Here is a 17,465-nt window from a genome sequence, read left to right on the forward strand (position 1 = left end):
CGAACATAAATTCTCTTCTATTTATGCCAATGTAACACAATTCAGATACTGGTCAACACTGTGTGCTGGGTCGAGTAGCTAGCTGCACTGCGTGACGAAAATGGTTGCTGGCTTTCGGAGACTAAACATGGACAAAGTTTGGCGTCCTATTTGGATGTTTTCTGGTCCCCTAGTGGCATGCAGTCATCGGTGGGCCCTATAAATATGCATGGAGTACAGCATCGCCTTTGCACACCACAATCACACAGCCAACGAGCTAGCAGAAGCAAAAGCAGCTGGGGGCTAGCTGCTAGTGTGTGTAGCTACCGAGAAAGCAAAGCATAGTCATGGCTGCCTCTGCTTCTTGCCTGTTGGTGGTGCTAGCGGCGCTGGCCTCGGCGGCGTCGGCGCAGCTGTCATCGACGTTCTACGACACGTCGTGCCCGAACGCGCTGTCCACCATCAAGAGCGGCGTGGACGCGGCGGTGATGCAGGAGGCGCGCACGGGGGCGTCGCTGCTCCGGATGCACTTCCACGACTGCTTTGTGCATGCAAGTCTCATATGCAGAGCAACACTCGCTCATCTCTTCTTATTCTTCTGTTTTCTAACATAAGTGATAAGTCGATCGAGATATTATTATCCAAATTAACTAAAGTTTATTTTTATATATATAGGAGTAGTACGTTGGCAGCAGTAAATATATATACACACAGGTACAAGCAGCTAACTAGAAATTTGTGTGTAAACCTCACTGCAGGGCTGCGATGCATCCGTTCTGCTCAACGACACGTCCGGGGAGCAGAGCTCGCCTCCGAACAAGGGATCGCTGAGGCGCTTCGATGTCATCGACAACATCAAGGCGCAGGTGGAGGCGGTGTGCCCGGGGGTCGTCTCCTGCGCCGACATCCTCGCCGTCGCCGCCCGCGACTCCGTCGTCGCGGTGAGATAAATCCCTATGCATAAGCATATTCCATTCCAGTTCCAGCAGACACCCTGTTTCCGTGGTTGCTGACTTGCTAGTTGTTGGTTTGGAACTCCTGCCCAGCTCGGCGGGCCTTCGTGGACCGTTCTACTGGGGAGAAGGGATTCGACCGCTTCATTCCCGAACGAGACAACCGACCTCCCAGCTCCTACAAATAGCCTCCAACAACTGTTATCTGCGTTCAGCAACAAGAACCTCGACGCAACCGACATGGTTGCTCTCTCAGGTGCATATGCATGCTCTAGCTATAATGCATACATACCTTTGAATTGAATCTTTGGTTGCAGTCTGACGACGACGCGCGCATTGCACTTTGCAGGAGCTCACACCATCGGACAGGCGCAGTGCTCGAACTTCAAAGACCACATCTACAACGACACCAACATCAACGCCGCCTTCGCCACGTCGCTCCAGGCCAACTGCCCCATGTCTGGCGGCACCAACCTAGCGCCGCTGGACACCATGACCCCCACCACATTCGACAACGACTACTACACCAACCTTCTGTCGCAGAAGGGGCTCCTGCACTCGGACCAGGAGCTCTTCAACAACGGCAGCACCGACAGCACGGTCAGCAACTTCGCGTCCAGCACATCGGCCTTCACCAGCGCCTTCACGTCGGCGATGGTGAAGATGGGGAACCTCAGCCCACTCACCGGAACCAATGGGGAGATCAGGCTCGCCTGCGGGATTGTGAACTCGTCCTAAGATCGTGCATGGACTACCAACGAAGAGAGAGAGAGAGAGAGAGAGAGAGAGAGAGAGAGAGAGAGAGAGAGAGGGAGAGAGAGAGAGAGAGTATAGAAACGAACATACCTACCAGATTATGGCTCTCCTTTTCTTTGTAGCGCAAACCAGAATTTGGCTTTCCTGCTGATCGTTTTGTGTTTCATCGCGGAAAGATGTACAAAAGCATTACCATGCACTTTTCCTTGAAATGCACAGAAAGGTATATATAATATTTTCTCCCATGGGGCCAGTAGTAATTAACGATGAACAAGAACCTATCCAGCCGCTACAGAAAAAACAGAACTTGAAATTCAGGGGAAAAAAGATTGACAACTTTTCACATATATATAACTAAGAAGGATAAGAGGTAGAAGAAAATTACCAGTTCTGCACTGAACTGAACACGTAAATGCGGTTGTTAGTCTGCAATAGATGCAACCATACGCATTCAGAGGAGTAGGCCTGAAGTTTGAAATTTGAAGGTATATCTTCATTCAAATTAGGAAGCATATTACAGTACATATGCATCCAAAAGAAAATGTCAGTTCTTCCAGCCTCCACTGAAGACTGAACACATGGGGTTAGCCTGCAATGCAACCATGGTAGTTGCCAGCTGCCAGCTATGCAGAATTTGTCTGGCGTTGAAACCCGAGTGATTGCGAATCTTGCGATACGCCGCTAGTGGCTGATGAGACCAATATTATATTAACCTTCCTGATCATGACGTATTATCTGCAGAGTTGTGCTTAGCCTCTGTGTTCTTGTGACTGCTCTCAAGCCTGCCGCAGGTTACTGTCTGTCAGTTACCAACAGTCAAGACTTGTTGATAAAGCAGTCAGCGACGCGACATGCTGAATTTTGACAGTCAGAACTATCACACTGTGCTAAGTGCTAACTGGAGCACCAAGTACGTTGTACGTTCATTCCTCTCTCGCAAAAAAAGGGTACGTTACGTTCCAACAAATCAATGTATATTATATTCTCATATCGAAACATTCCGAAATAGACGTCGCTTTTGTTTCTAGAACTCTGAAATGCATGGTGACAAAGATGAAATCTTGTGGCTGTACTGGATTTTTGTTACCACGCGGGAAATAGCGCCACATTCCGGCACACACGACTGTAGAGTTGTAGCTGCGGCACGCAGCGCGCGCGTTTCGCTGTCACTTGTCAACGGCAGTCAGAAACAGTACAAGCATCTCTCAAGAAAAACTTGCACAAGATGCCAGATTGCCAGCTTAGTAGTAACAAACTACTCTACATTATTCCTCTACTCTAATAGTGCATTATGCATGTCAGAGTAGCTAGCCGGACTCTATAATTTCGACAGGAATTCGAACGAGATGCCCTTTTATTTCCCATCAGAACAGCTGGCAGGGCTCACATTTTTCAGTCGTCCGTTTGCGTTGCAAAGTGCAGTCCGATGAATCCGTTCAGAAGTTCAAAGGTGATGATGTCTATTTGGCACCAAACAGCAACGTCTACTAGCATACACATCGTTTTCGGTCTCCTTTTGCAGCAGAGGGGTGCAAGAACTTCTACGCGAGGAGACAACAAAGGCAAGACGTGCGTGACGCACAAGGTCAAAAACTGTCAAGGAAACGACGATCCCAAGTATCCTCTGGATCGGCTTGCAGCTGACTGGTAGTGCGCCGGCCGGTGACGTTCCGTGTAGCTACAAAGAGTTCGGTCGTGTGCTTGGCACAACTAGTGGACGCAAGCGTGCAACTTGATGGATTAAAGAGAGAGACGGAGAGAACTGAGTAGTTCAAGTTGGCATCTCCAGCATGTTTGGTCTGGACAAACTGTCGCGATAATGGGCCATTAGCCGTTTTGTAAAAATTATCCTTTCAAATCTGCATAACCATAATTTATTTAAAAAGTAAAGGTATCCTTTCAAATCTCTACATATATATGTAACGAGGACCTCTCATGCAAAGGCATTGGGAGATTAATTAAGTATAAGTACTACTATCACACTATCACTTTCCCTAGCTATATATATGTTTCCACATTTCCTATAGTTCATCATATGCTCCAAATTGACGTCAAGTTCAGGCAACGCTCAAATCGCCGAACATCTGATTCGGTGGCTGGAGTTAGGAGAGGAAGTGTCGGTGCAGAAAGTGACCAACTAGTGAATATTTGTAGTTTTGCTGTACGCTGTGATCGGAGGTGGCCTAGCACTCAATGACACAGGATTTATACTGGTTCGGGCAACGTGCCCTACGTCTAGTCGGGGTCGGTCGGTGACTTTATTCCTGAGTCCAGATGCTCGAAGTTTACAGTGGGGTTACAAACGAGAGGGAGAAAGATGGGGTGTACAAGAGGTCCGGTCGGCTCCGACCGGAAGGGCCGAGAGTGATAGGAACTTCGCTACGAGCTAGGTGTTCGAGCGTATGCTTGCGGTCGGAACTTGGTGGTTCTGCGGTTGTGAGGTGTCGATGTCGATCTAAGGAACTCTGGCCTCCTTTTTTTGGTCCCCTTGTTGGAGGGAGCGCATCCCCTTTTATAGATGAAGGGGATGGCTCTACAGGTGAGAGGGAGAGGGTACGGATGTCTTTAAGCCTTGCTACCCACGCTGATGAGGATTGGATAATGGTAGGCGCTCCCAACACTGTTGATATCGAGGTAGAATGTCAGATGCGCACGGGAGGTCGTGCTATCTTCTTCAGGAAGGATGGACGCCGGTACCTGCAAATACTATTTGATGCCTAGTGGCATGTGAGGAGTCGCGCTATGTTCACCCGGTACGGCAAATCCTGGTGCCCATACCGCGATCGATGTCCAAAGACACGCGGGGGGCTTACCGTATGGGAGTTTTAGCGGCCCTTACAATACTGTAGGGGGAGATGTCGACGCCTACAATAATGTTTGTGTCATGGTGGCTGTAGAGTACTGTTTCGTGCAAGGTATGGTCCCTGATACAGTGGTTTTGACTTGTGAGCCTTGCCTTGCCTTTCTCCGCACGTCTTCTGGTTCCTACCGAACGGGGCGCCCCCGGTCGGATGGCTCCAGTCAGCTCTGAGTGCGCCGGTCGGAGAAGAGCGGTGAGCAGGGTTCCCATGAGCCCCGGTTGTGGGGTCGGAGTCGGAAGTAGGGCTGGGGGCAGGCCTTCCGATCGGAGGCCGGCTGGAGCCCGAATCGAGCGATCCGGTCGGATAGGTGGGCCGAAGTAGCCGACGAGCGGGCGTTGCTCTTCTTGGGCCTGGCCTTCCGGTCGGTTGCTGGACCGCCCCCTTGCCCTGTTGTTTTTTAGACTTTTGGGCCGAGCCTTGGCGCAGAAGCCGGTCCCTGAGGGACCTCGGGCGATTCGGGTAGAATCGTCCGGGGGATTTTTGTCTTGTCGACGGGTGCGCGCGAGCGCACCCGTGGATGTAGCCCCCGAGCCCCCGGGTGGTTCGGGTGGAACCGTCTAGGGGGTTTTTGTTTTTAGTGAGCGTGTGTGCGTGTTTTTAGTCTGAGACGGAATTTTGTCAACCAAGGTGACGTTGTGTAGTCGAGGCGTTTTTTGGCGCGAAGATCGGATTGAAACAGAACTTACTGATCCTGGTGTCGATGTGTGCCATGGATCGGGCGAGGAAGTTAGTTTGGACAGACCCTGGCATCGGTGTGCACCGTGGTTTTGAAATGGTTAGTTCCGGAGACGGACGAGACGGAGCCCGTGGGTCCTGATGTTGGTGCGGCCTGGGCAGCCGAGGTAGTTAGTTTAGTTAGTTTTTTCGCGAGTTTGGAGTTGTGGTCCCTGGCCAGGGTTTCTTGGAGTGTAGTCGGAAGTGAAGCCGTTATGCGAGTTCGGAGTCGTGGTCCCAGGCCATAGCCGGATGTCGTAGATCCTGTCGATGCGAGTTCGAGGTCGCGGTCCCAGCGTTTTTGTCGAAAGTGAAGCTGTTACGCGAGTTCAGAGTCGCAGTCCCCGGATTTTTTTGTAGCACAGTCGGAAGTGAAGTTGTTACGTGAGTTCAGAGTCACGGTCCCAAGCCATAGCCGGATGTCATAGATCCTGTCGACACGAGTTCGGAGTCGCGGTCCCAAGGTTTTTGGCATTTGAGCCCCCGAGCCTTGTCGGGCCTTCATGGGGTTCATTGTGAGTTGTTTTGCGCTACCCCATCCGGTTCCTCTCAACCGGAGGGGCTGAGTTTCGTCGCTTGTTCCGATCGCTCGGGCTCGAAGACTAGCTCAGTGAGCTTGCTAACGGGTGTGATCGAGTGGAATCTGGGTTCGTCGTTCGTGACGGGGTCGGCATAGCCCTCTTGTGGCATTCCACTACTCGTTTACCTACAACCCGGCAGATGCCTAGGTCGTTCCGGAGACTGACCCAGGTGGCCTAATGCCATCCCCTCGATGGAGATTCTGTGGGCTTGGCGAGAGGTTTAGGATCGAACGAGAAGGTTGAGATGACCCGGTTTGCCAGACCGGGCGAAGGCCGCACGGTGCTCATCTACGGTTTTCTCCCTTGGCTCTATTGTTTGCTCATGTCGAATGAGGCAAACGCCGCTTCGTGACGCAACACGGAGTGTTCTGGTGCATTTCGCTGCACGTGCGATGCTTAGTTCCCGAGCCCCCGGGCGATTCAGGGCCCGAATCGTCCGAGAGGCGCGGGTGTATGGAATGAAATGCACGTATGGATGTATGAAATGATTGTAATGAAATAGAGGGGGTTTGATAGTGTTTACCTTGACGACTGGAGTGACGGGGCTTGGAGAGCCTCAGTCAGAAAAGTCCGACTGGGACCTTGATGGCCTGAGTGACGGGGTTTTGGAAAGCTTCAGTCGGGAATGTCCGACCGGAACCTTGACGACCTGAGTGACGGGGTTCGGAGAGCTTCAGTCGGAAATATCCGACTGAGACCCATGCTCGTCGCCCGCGACGGAGTTAGCGTGGCCTACATGGGGGCGCGCCTTCGCTTCTTTACCTGTCATCCGATGTCTATCCTTACCTGTCATTCGGGTTCCTTTAGGTCTGGCCTAGGAAAGCGGGGAGCTGCCCACGTGCGGTGGGGCTTCGGTTCCTGTGCCCGTCGTGTGGTAGTGGTTGATCGTGTGGTAGTGGTGGGCCATGGCGAGGCCACATCCCTTCTGATCAAGAGCCGTTCCGTTGGGCAGAGCATGTCTCATCGGTCAGGGCACGTCCTATCTGCATTAAATGAAAGAGAAATTCTCGCCCCGTCGTTCCGGCTTCCCCGATCAGCGCGTCCTTCCGTAACCGCTGCTCCCTTTTCCTTAAGTAGGAGAGGGGAGAGGGTTTTCGTTCCGTTCTTTTGCATGTTCTTCATCTGCCACCGCCTTCTCTCTTCCTTTTTGCTGTGAGCGTTCCTGAGAGCCGCGGAGGTTTCCAGGAAGGGGAGAGAGCGAGGGAGAAGAGAGGAACTCACCAAAATATCGGACTGGAGGTCGTCCACCATGAGGGCGTCGGTGCTGGAGGCGTTCGTCATGAAGGGGTTTCTACCACCACAGGAGGTGGCGCACTAGAGGGTCCCTAGGAAGGAGGAGTTCCCACAACCTCGCCCCAACGAGGTGGTTTCTTTCCTTACCTTTCACGAGTGTGGATTAGGATACCCCGCGCACTGGTTCCTACGCGGGCTCCTCAATGAGTGGGGTCTAGAACTGCAGCACCTCAATCCGACGGGGGTGCTACACATTGCTAGTTTCGTCACCGTCTGCGAGGCTTTCCTCGGGATGGAGCCACACGTGGATCTCTTCCGGCTCTTCTTCTCCGGGAGAGCTATGACGGCAGGGAATTCGACCGAGACCGCACTGGTGGGAGGGTTTGCTCTACAGAAGAAGTCGAGCGCAGGAGGTGTGTACCCCGCGTACTCCCCATGTGACTCCAACCGGGGTTGGCATGGGGAGTGGTTTTACATCCGGAATCCAGTAGAGGTGCCATTTCTGGCGTTCACCGGTGGGAGGCCGATGAAGCAGAAAAGTTGGCCATGGGGTTGCGCCCGCTCGGAGAAGCACAAGGTGGAGGCCATCGAGGAGGAGCTATGGAAGCTCATAATGCTTGGCCTTGATGGGGTGCAGGTGTTCCACACCCTCTTCCGCCACTGGGTTGCGTCGTTGGCAGAGCGATCGCGGCTCATGTGGATGTACGGCGGCTGGTCAGACCCAGACCGTGTGTCGCCGGAGGACCTGTCAGACGATGAGGTCTGGAGTCACCTTGGTCGGGTGCTGCAGCTGAGACCCAAGGATACGGTTGCGGGGAAACCCATACTGTTTAATGCCTTGGTCATGTCTAACCTGGTATGATCCTTTATTTCGTTCGTGTTTCTTCCTCTGCTTTTGCTGTTTCTTGATCCTAGGGCATCCGTTCCATAGGGGCTTGAAAGGTATAAGTCCCGGCCACATCTTCCTAAGGGATCGGAGGGAAGGGCCCGGTATGCCGCCCAGAAGGAGGCGGCGGACGCCCAGAAGAAGAAGAGAACCAAGGAGGTTCGACCGAAGGAAGAAAAGAAGAAGGAGGTCACCCGGTGCGTGAGGGCTGGGGAACGTAGGAGCGATGTCGAGTCAGAATTCGCGTCGGATGATCCTATGGATTTGGATGACATGATCTTCTCCGATGAGGAGGAGAGTCGGGAGGTCGCCGTGACCTCGGCGGAGCGTCGCGACCCTATGGCGGCGTCCGCTGGCGAGGAGCAGGAGGCCATGCGGCGTGCAGAGGTTCTTGCATCGAGGAAGCGCGCTGCGAGTGCAGATGTCATTGGCGAATGGGCGGTGAAGCGAACGCGGTCACCGTGCCCCTCGACAGCGTTGCCAGCTCCGTCGTCGCCTATGGTGAACGTGCTCGAGCAAGCCGGGCGGCCGGAGGAGCGGACTGGCACTCGTGTGCCGATGGGACCAGTCCCAACACCTGGCTCATAGCCGGAGGAGGCCCTGCCTATCGTGGGTGTGGTCGAGTAGTCCGGGTCGTTTGAGGAGTAGACTGGCACCCGGGTGATGCGTGACCGACGGTCGGAGGATGCTCCATCCGCTGCTCCGGTCGGGGAGTCCCAAGCCGACGGTCGTAGTGACCTGCAGGTTGGGCAGGAGCCGGTCGGGATGACTCTACCCCCACCTGAAGCGAGGGGCGCAGGTCGTAGTCTGGGAGCGGCCCTCATCCTGTAGGTCCGTTGTCGTCGGGACCTGCCTTCAGGATCGTGCCGCTCACCTCCCGGTATGTTTCCCTTTGTTGTTCTTTGACTTTTTGTTGGTCGAGTCTTTTTTGGAGTGTGACTCACTTGTATTTTCTGTTAGTGGATGAGGGATGCCGGGGTTGAGCACCGCTCCAACCCCCATGCAGGAGACTTGGAGGCCTACCCTGTAGCGTTCCCTCCTAGGGGTGGTGCCCCCCGGGCGGCTACTGATAAGGCGGTGGCGGTGGCGTCGGTGTTGGTGGCGATCCCGGTGCCGATGGCGGGGGTTGCCTTTAAGGTAACCCTCGCAGCCCCTCCTCCGCCGATCATGGTGGAAGAGATGAGGGAGGGCGAGCTCCCAATCTCGCCCGGTGGAGGGCCGCATGGCTTGTCCTTACCGTCGGAGCCGAAGGTGCCAGAGGGAAGGGTGACTAGGACGGAGTTGGGACACCCGGTGGCGTTCCATGTGGATGAGGTGGTGGATATCCCATCCGATGATGAAGTGGACATCATGGCAGAGCCGCTGGTGTCACCGCAGGAGTTGGCGGTGTCACTGTAGGAGCTGGCGGTGGTCCAGTTGGAGGTTGGGCCCTCTGGCGGTTCGTTGGAGGGTGACCTAGAGTGTCCATGCCCTGAGGACCCATCAAAGGTGAGGTTCATCCTCTGGGATTCCCGAGAGCGTCAGCTCTGGGACATTTTTGGTGGGCATGGGATGCCACGATGTCCGAGCTCACCAAGCTATCCGCGAAGCTTGAAAGCGCCCGGAAACAGGCTCAGTTTGCTCGGTAGTTGGTTGAGGGCGACCTGTAGCTTGCTGCAGAGGTGAGTTTCTAGTACTTGTCCTCAACCTTTGAATCTTTTGTTGGTTGTCGTTAGCATGCTTATTTTTTGTTGGATATAAGGAAGATGTCGTCCCGCAAGTCTTCCTTCCTCCGGGCGGAACATGCCCGGATGGCTGAGCTCGAGAGCTGGGTAGAGTCTGCTCGCCACGAGTCCTAGGACCGGGCGACCGAGGCAGCTATGGCACAGGAGGAGGGATAGCGTGCAGCGGAGCGGGCGACTGCCGCCGAGTAAGGGCTCAAGGCGACGAAAGCCCACCAGGCGAAGACTGAGGCGGAGTTGCGAGCATCCTTGGCGAGCACCGAGACAGTGCTTCAAGAGGCCTTGGTGGCCCTTGAGCTAGAGCAGAGTGCTCTGGCATCGGAGCAGGTCACCTTGGAGTCGGCAAGGAAGGCCCTAGAGGCGGAGCGGAGGGCCCGATCGGAGGTAGACCAGGAGTTGCTCATGCTCCGAGGCCAAGTGATGGAGACGGAGGAGGTGAACACCCGGCTGTGCACGCAGGCGACTCAATAGGCGGAGGAGTTCTCCGCCCTTGAGAACTCTCGCGCTGGTACGTTCCCTTTCTGTTTTTCGTTGCATTGGTTTCTCTCTTCAGCCTATTCCTGAGCTTGTCGCCCTTCTTTCAGAGCTGGATGGAAAGGTGAAGGCGCTAGAGCAGGACCTGGAGACGACCAAGGCGACCCTCAGCCAAAACGCAGAGGAGCTGGCCAAGTCCCATGAAGAGCGACGTGCTCTTTAGGGGGACCTTGACCAGATCCGCAACGTTGCCCAGCTCGTCGTCTCAGAAATCTTTGGGTCAGTGCCAAACACTAGCGCACCTGCTGTCCAGCTAGCAGAGGTCCCAGACACGGTCAAGGACCTTGTCAGGAGCAGGCTATTTTATGGGGCGTCGGGGGTGCTGACCTCGATGGTGACGTACCACCCGAATCTAGACTTTGCCACTATCTGCGGTGGGTATGCTGAAGGCCTGAGCATGGAGGACATCCAGTCAATCGGGGAGAGCCTGCTGCCGCACGCGTGGTCGGTGTCGGAGCAAGTCTCCGCCAAGTGGGTGATGGATGTTCGCCATGAAGACATGGCCTAAAGCATGCGTGGGGAGGATGCCTTCGAGCCTGTAGATAGCACAGAGCCTGGTTCATGGGGGAACATCGCCTCGGCCCCGATCGAGCCTAACGTCGTGATGCCGGGGAGTGAGTAGCCTACGCCTTCATCGGTCGCGCCGTCAGCAGATGCCGCCGGGTCGGTTTAATACCTTGATAAATATAAGTAGTTAGTAAATGTAAGAAGTTTAAGTTCGTGGGGGGAACCCCTATGTAAAACATTTGTGTGTGTTTTAATGACTGCAATCGGTTTTTGTTTTTATGATGGAGTTGCTTCGTTCGGGGAAGCTTGTTCCCTTTCATTCCTTAGTTCTCCCTTAGCATAATTTTGCTTTAAATTTCTTTCTCTCTCATGCCTGCCCGTTTGTTCTGTAGGCTGCAACCTTGCGAGCCTGGGGCATGGCCTGCGAGGCTCGGCCGGTCGTAGCCATAGGAAAAGGCGGGGTGCGATCAGTCGGAATGTTCTAAAGCAAAGTTATGTAAGGTAAATCAAAGGAACAATCTACCCTTTTGTTCGAGTAGGAAGGAGTTTCTCCATATGAAAGTAAAAGAATACTTATGGTGAAAACAAAAACAGAGGGGTAGTAGAGCCCCTGAGCGCCCCGAGCCAAAAAGTGTTCGGGTCGGGGTGCTTTTATAGGAGCGTTCGCTAAGTAAAGGTAAGACTGAAACTTAGGAAAAGAAGAAACGACATAGTTGTTCCAAGGTCCTTGGAGAGAGCGTCGTCGTCGTTGTCCTTCATTCGGTAGGCTTTCGGTAGGATCACTTCATTCGTCTAGATCCTTGCCCGCTGCGCCCCTTTCTTTGGTTGCTGTTTCCTCGCCTTTTTCTTCCTTTGGCCTACCAGCTTACCTTAGCAGGCGCTTGAGGAGCTGGCAGTCCTTGTAGAGGTGTTTGACGGGGTAGTCGTGGTTGGTGCATGGGCTCTCCATGAGATCGTGGAAGTGGCCCGGAGGGTCTTGCTGGGGCTGCGTGCCCGCGTGATCGGCCGCGGCGACCGACGCAAAGTTAGCCGGTTGGCGGCGATCCTTTCTGTTCTTTTTTCTCCTCTATGTGGAGGGGCCCTCATCTTGATCCTGGCGCTTGGCCTTACCTTTGTCATGGCCTCTATTGAAGCGCGGTGGGAACGACGCTTGCTAGAGGTGTTGGACAAAGGTCCGTGGTCCCAGGTGGTCAGGGCTGGGACTCCGGCCGACGCTGCGCGTGTCTTGGTTCGGCCTGAGCCGCGCGTAGATAGGCGGTCGGCACGGGGCGGTCGTCAAGTCGAGGTGAGGTGCCATTGCGGCTTCCTATGCCGCACTCTGTGGTTGTTGCGGTGATAGGGTGTAGTGCCCCATCTGCTGCGTCCCTGTTCCCTGGACGGGGAGCGAGGTCGCAAGTCGGCGTCGCGATACGGAGTACTCCGCCTGTTGAACGGCGGCGATCTCCAGCAGTGCCCGGAGGTTCTGGTGGATTGCCCATTCGCGAGGGTCATTTGGCTCGGACAGGTCATGCAGGAGCATTGCCGCGTCGGCAACGTTTTGACTAGCCCGAGCGAACTGCGGGGGATTAGTCACCTGAACCAAGATGTTGCGCTGGGGCTGATGGACGCAACCCCAAGCGTCGTTCACCAGTCTATGCGCACGGGGTGTAGCGTGGTGCGCCGATCGTGCTAGTGCAGTCGGTGGCTGATGCACCCATCATTGTCATAGTTCCTCCCCGTGCTCAGGTGTGAGCTCGAGGGTCTCCACATGAGGGCCTAGAGGGGCGTGAGTCCGTGAGAACTCCACTTCCATCGGTGGGTGTCCCGGAGGGTCCGCCATGGCGCACTCCCGGGACGGACGGTGGCTAGGTGCCATGTCGTCGATGCTGGAGCCATCACTCTCGCCATCGTTATCCATGAGGTCGAAGAAATAGGTGGGAGCATAGCTCGCCATTCCCACGAATTCGGATGCGAGAGGGGGCGGCGCGAGCATCCTTTGAAGCCCCCGAGCATATGCGTCCACAGAAGACGCGAGGCCATAGGGGAACTGGCCGTACGGTGGTTGCGTTAGGGACAACGGGGTTCCGTCGGGTAATCGGTGGAAGATAGAGAATAGTGAGTACATAACAACGTGTATATTACTCACAGCGGGGTTTGAGCAGAGAGTTTGCTCGAAATGAAGCGCAGATGCCACGCCGTCGAAGTCGCATGTCCTGGAGTCAATGGAGGACGTCCCTCCGATGGGTGCCGGGTCATGAGCCTCCTCGCGGAGGTGGAGTACGCCGAGTCGGTCGGCGACGAAGTTTAGGCTTCCGAAGAGGAAGGCCTGGGATGGTGCGAAGACGGGTGGAACCCGCATCGCAGCAGGCGAGAGTGCGAGGAACTCCAACGAGCTGAAGCGAATCGTATCGCCCGAGCCCACCGGGATGAGGGTGGCGGATAAGTGGGCCATCCGATGACCAAAAAGTGTTGAACGTACAACATCTTCCTCACGGACGGCGCCAACTGTCGGTGCAGAAAGTGACCAACTAGTGAATATTTATAGTTTTGCTATATGTTGTGATCGGAGGTGGCCTAGCACTCAATGACACAGGATTTATACTGGTTCGGGCAACATGCCCTACGTCCAGTCGGGGTCAATCGATGACTTTATTCCTGAGCCCAGGTGCTCGAAGTTTGTAGTGGGGTTACAAATGAGAGGGAGAAAGATGGGGTGTACAAGAGGTCCGGTCGGCTCCGACCAGAAGGGCCGAGAGTGACAGGAACTTCGCTACGAGCTAGGTGTTCGAGCGTGTGCTTGCGATCGAAACTTGGTGGTTCTACGGTTGTGAGGTGTCGATGTCTATCTAAGGAACTCTGGCCTTCTTTTTTCGGTCCCCTTGTTGGAGGGAGCGCATCCCCTTTTATAGATGAAGGGGATGGCTCTACAGGTGAGAGGGAGAGGGTACGGATGTCTTTAAGCCTTGCTGACCACGCTGATAAGGATTGGATAATAGTAGGCGCCCCCAACACTGTTGATGTTGCTATAGAATATCAGATGCGCACGGGAGGTTGTGCTATCTTCTTCAGGAAGGATGGATGCTGGTACCTGCAAATACTATTTGATGCCTAGTGGCATGTGAGGAGTCGCGCTATGTTCACCCGGTACGGCAAATCCTGGTGCCCATACCGCGATCGATGTCCAGAGACACGCGGGGGGGCTTACCATATGGGAGTTTTAGCGGCCCCTACAATACTGTAAGGGGAGATATCGGCGCCTACAATACTGTTTATGTCATGATGGCTGCAAAGTACTGTTTCGTGCAGGGTATGGTCCCTGGTACAGTGTTTTTGACTTGTGAGCCTTGCCTTGCCTTTCTCCGCACGTCTTCTGGTTCCTACCGAACGGGGCGCCCCCGGTCGGATGGCTCTAGTCGGCTCTGAGTGCGCCGATCGGAGAAGAGCGGTGAGCAGGGTTCCCATGAGCCTCGGTCGTGGGGTCGGAGTCGAAAGTAGGGCTGAGGGCAGGCCTTCCGATCGGAGGCCGGCTGGAGCCCGAATTGAGCGATCCGGTCGGATAGGTGGGCCAAAGTAGCCGACGAGCGGGCATTGCTCTTCTTGGGCCTGGCCTTCCGATCGGTTGCTGGACCGCCCCCTTGCTCTGTTATTTTTTAGACTTTTGGGCTGAGCCTTGGCGCATTTATGGACCCGACAGGAAGGTTACCAGGGAAGGAGCTTAATGGCCAGACTTAAAAACAAGTCGAGGGTCTATATGCAAACCCAACGGTTGCGGTGGTTTGAGGGTGCTGTGGTGAGGCGGCGAGAGCCGAGAGCATTATGTAACATAAGATTCTTAGTTATGTGTTGTAGCATGGACTGATGGACTAGTTACTACAGTAATTAAAATGAATCACCTATATCCATTTACTTCTATCTATCGGTCCTCCTACGAGCAGCTCCAGTGTTGAGTTGAAATCGAACCATGGCAAAAGAAATCGTACACAACACATTGTAGACATCGACTGCTACCTGTCAGACGCAAAATCGGACTCCAAACTTGCGTCGAACCCTAAAATATTTGCTCACCAATGCATCAAGACAAGGCGATGCACAATCAGAAAAAGAGAGTACTTTTTTATTGTTTCTGGGTACTACAAATCGATGCCCACACTACAGCTTGCCTGTTCATTTGTGTCGGTGTTTCGTACAAGCACCGGCAAGTAAATTTATATTAATGCGCGTTAGGCTCGGATGGTGCGCTAAAGGACACAAGATTTATACTGGTTCGGGCCGAATGTCCCTATGTCCAGTTTGTTGCTGCTCGTGTTATTAGCACTGTGAACGGTTCGTAGTAGGGGGTACAAACGATCGAGAGAGGGACTGGTCCCAAGTCTCTGATGGAAGGGTTGAAAGGAGGCCAAGAGCTCGATTGCAGCTTGACTGTGTGAGTGTTGTGTATTATGCCGGTGAAATGTAGCAGAACGATCCGAAGGGGTGATAAAAGATGTTGCGAGCTGGTCGGACTCTTTCATCGCGATCTGGTGGTAACCAGAGTATGCGTCAAGGAAACAGAGGGTTTCGCACCCCGAGGTGGAGTCGACTATCTGGTCTATTCGTGGCAAAGGAAATGGGTCCGTAGGACATGCCTTGTTGAGGCCTGTGTAATCGACACACATTCTCCATTTCCCGCTCTTTTTTCACACAAGAACAGGATTTACTAACCACTCTGGGTGGTTTACTTCCCTGATGAACCCAACAGCTAACAGTTTTGCTATCTCTTCACCGATGGCTCGGTGTTTTTCCTCGTCGAAGCGACGTAGGCGTTGCTTCACTGGCTTGGAGCCCAGGAGGATCTAGAGAGTATGCTCGGCGACCTTCCTCGGGATGCCTGGCATATCCGAGGGTTTCCACGTAAAGATGTCTTTGTTATCGCGGAGGAAGTCAACGAGCGCGCTTTCCTATTCGGAGGAGCACGCGGTCCCGATACGGACTTTTTTGCCCTCGGAGTTGCTGGGGTCCAAGGGGACCTCCTTAGGTCCTTCTGCCGATTCGAACAACCCGGACAACCTCTTCGCGTTGGGTGCTTCTTCAACGACCTCCTCCCTGAGGGTGATGAGCTCTTCGGAGGCGATGACTGCGGATGCGTGTCCGCAGCATTCGACTTCGCACTCGTAAGCGCGTTGGAAGGAGGTGCCGATGGTGATGACCCCACGGGGGCCCGGCATCTTTAGCTTAAGATAGGTATAATTGGGGATGGCCATGAACTTCGCGTAGCATGGTCATCCCAGGATGGCGTGGAAAGTCCCCGGGAACCCCACTACGTCGAAGGTGAGGGTCTCAGTCCGGTAATTGGATCGATCCCCAAAAGTGACGGGCAGATCGATCTGCCCCAGTGGCACGGCTTGCCTCCCAGGCACGACGCCATGGAATGGCGCTCGGATGGGACGGAGGTTCGTTCAGTCGACGCCCATTTCATCGAGCGTCTTGGCGTACATGATGTTGAGGCCGCTGCCTCCGTCCATCAGTACTTTCATGAGCTGCTTTGGACCGACGATCGGGTCGACGACAAGCGGGTACCTTCCCGGGTGTGGAACGGCATCCGGATGGTCAGTCCGGTCGAAGGTTATGGCGGATTCCAACCACCGGAGGAAGGCAGGCATGGTCGGTCCGGCTGTATAGACCTCGCGGCGCACGACCTTCTGGCGGCGCTTGGTGTCGTAGGCCGTTGATCCTCCGAAGATCATGAGGGCGCCGGTCGGTGTTGGGAAGGCGTCGTCCTTCTCTTCTGCGTTGTCTGTGGCGGAAACAGGCTCCTTCCCCTGTCCCCCTTTGTTAAGGCCCCCGGACAAGTATTTGCGCATGAGGCCACAATCCTTGTATAGATGCTTGGCCAGGAAGGCGTGGTTTGGGCATGGCCCCTCGAGCATTTTGTCGAAGTGGTTCGGAGTGCCCTCCACGGCCTTCCGGCCACCTTTGCGGTTGGCAGCGGCCACGAGCGAGTTGTCGTGCTGTTGCTTCTTATTTTTCCTTTTGGCGGGACGGTTGGAGGCGCCTTCGCCGGCGTCCTCGTCCCGCCTCGTCTTTCTGTCGAAGCGGTCGAAGATGGCTCCAACCGCCACCTCTCTAGAGGCGTGACTGGTGGCGATGTCTAGGAGTTCCTTGGTAGTCCATGGACCCCTGCGTCCTAGCTTGTGGACCAGGGATTCGCAGGTTGTCCCGGATAGGAAGACTCCTATCACGTCGGCGTCGGCGACGTTAGGGACCTCATTGCACTGCCGAGAGAAGCACCGGATGTACCTGCGGAGGGTTTCATCGGCCTTCTGGCGATAGTTCTTGAGGTCCCATGGGTTTCCGAGGTGTTTGTACGTGCCCTAGAAGTTGCCCATGAAGATCTCCGTCAGATCCGCCCAACTTTGAATGGCGTTGGACGGTAGGTGCTCCAGCCACGCTCGTGCCGAATCGGCCAAGAACAGCGGGAGATTGCGAATAATGAAATCGTCATCACTCGCACCACCGGCCTAACATGCAAGCCGATAGTCTTCGAGCCAAAGCTCGGGATTTGTTTCGCCAGAATATTTAGGGATGTTGGTAGGTGGTCGATACCTTAGTGGGAACATAGCGTTGAGGATGTACCGGCCGAAGGCCTGAGGGCCTGGCAGGCCGGGGCTTGGGCTTCGGTCCTCGTTGCTGTCATAGCGTCTGCCACATCGGGGATGGTAGCCGCGGCGTGCTACCTCTCCATGGTCGCCGTGGGCGCGTTTGCGAGCGTCGATGATGCTGCG

At 54.7% G+C, this 17,465-nt stretch overlaps 1 protein-coding gene across 1 annotated transcript; it reads left to right on the top strand.

Moving 5' to 3' along the window:
* Positions 1-237: 237 nt before the first annotated feature.
* Positions 238-1,769, top strand: LOC136547475 (peroxidase 42-like). Its single transcript, XM_066539418.1, has 4 exons — positions 238-530; positions 738-920; positions 1,026-1,188; positions 1,282-1,769. Exons 1-4 carry the CDS (start codon positions 327-329, stop codon positions 1,668-1,670), a joined length of 939 nt encoding a protein of 312 aa, XP_066395515.1. The 5' UTR covers positions 238-326; the 3' UTR covers positions 1,671-1,769.
* The last annotated feature ends 15,696 nt before the right edge of the window (positions 1,770-17,465 follow it).

This window comes from Miscanthus floridulus, chromosome 3 (genome assembly GCF_019320115.1).
Source record: "Miscanthus floridulus cultivar M001 chromosome 3, ASM1932011v1, whole genome shotgun sequence".
Classification (NCBI taxonomy): Eukaryota; Viridiplantae; Streptophyta; class Magnoliopsida; order Poales; family Poaceae; genus Miscanthus; species Miscanthus floridulus.

What these genes read in the sequence shown, in the direction of transcription:
- LOC136547475 (XM_066539418.1), top strand. Translation starts at nt 327, where the DNA reads ATGGCTGCCTCTGCTTCTTGCCTGTTGGTGGTGCTAGCGGCGCTGGCC. An exon ending in CCCGCGACTCCGTCGTCGCG is followed by an intron (nt 921 to 1,025) that starts GTGAGATAAATC and finishes ACTCCTGCCCAG; the next exon opens with CTCGGCGGGCCTTCGTGGAC. An exon ending in CGACATGGTTGCTCTCTCAG is followed by an intron (nt 1,189 to 1,281) that starts GTGCATATGCAT and finishes TGCACTTTGCAG; the next exon opens with GAGCTCACACCATCGGACAG.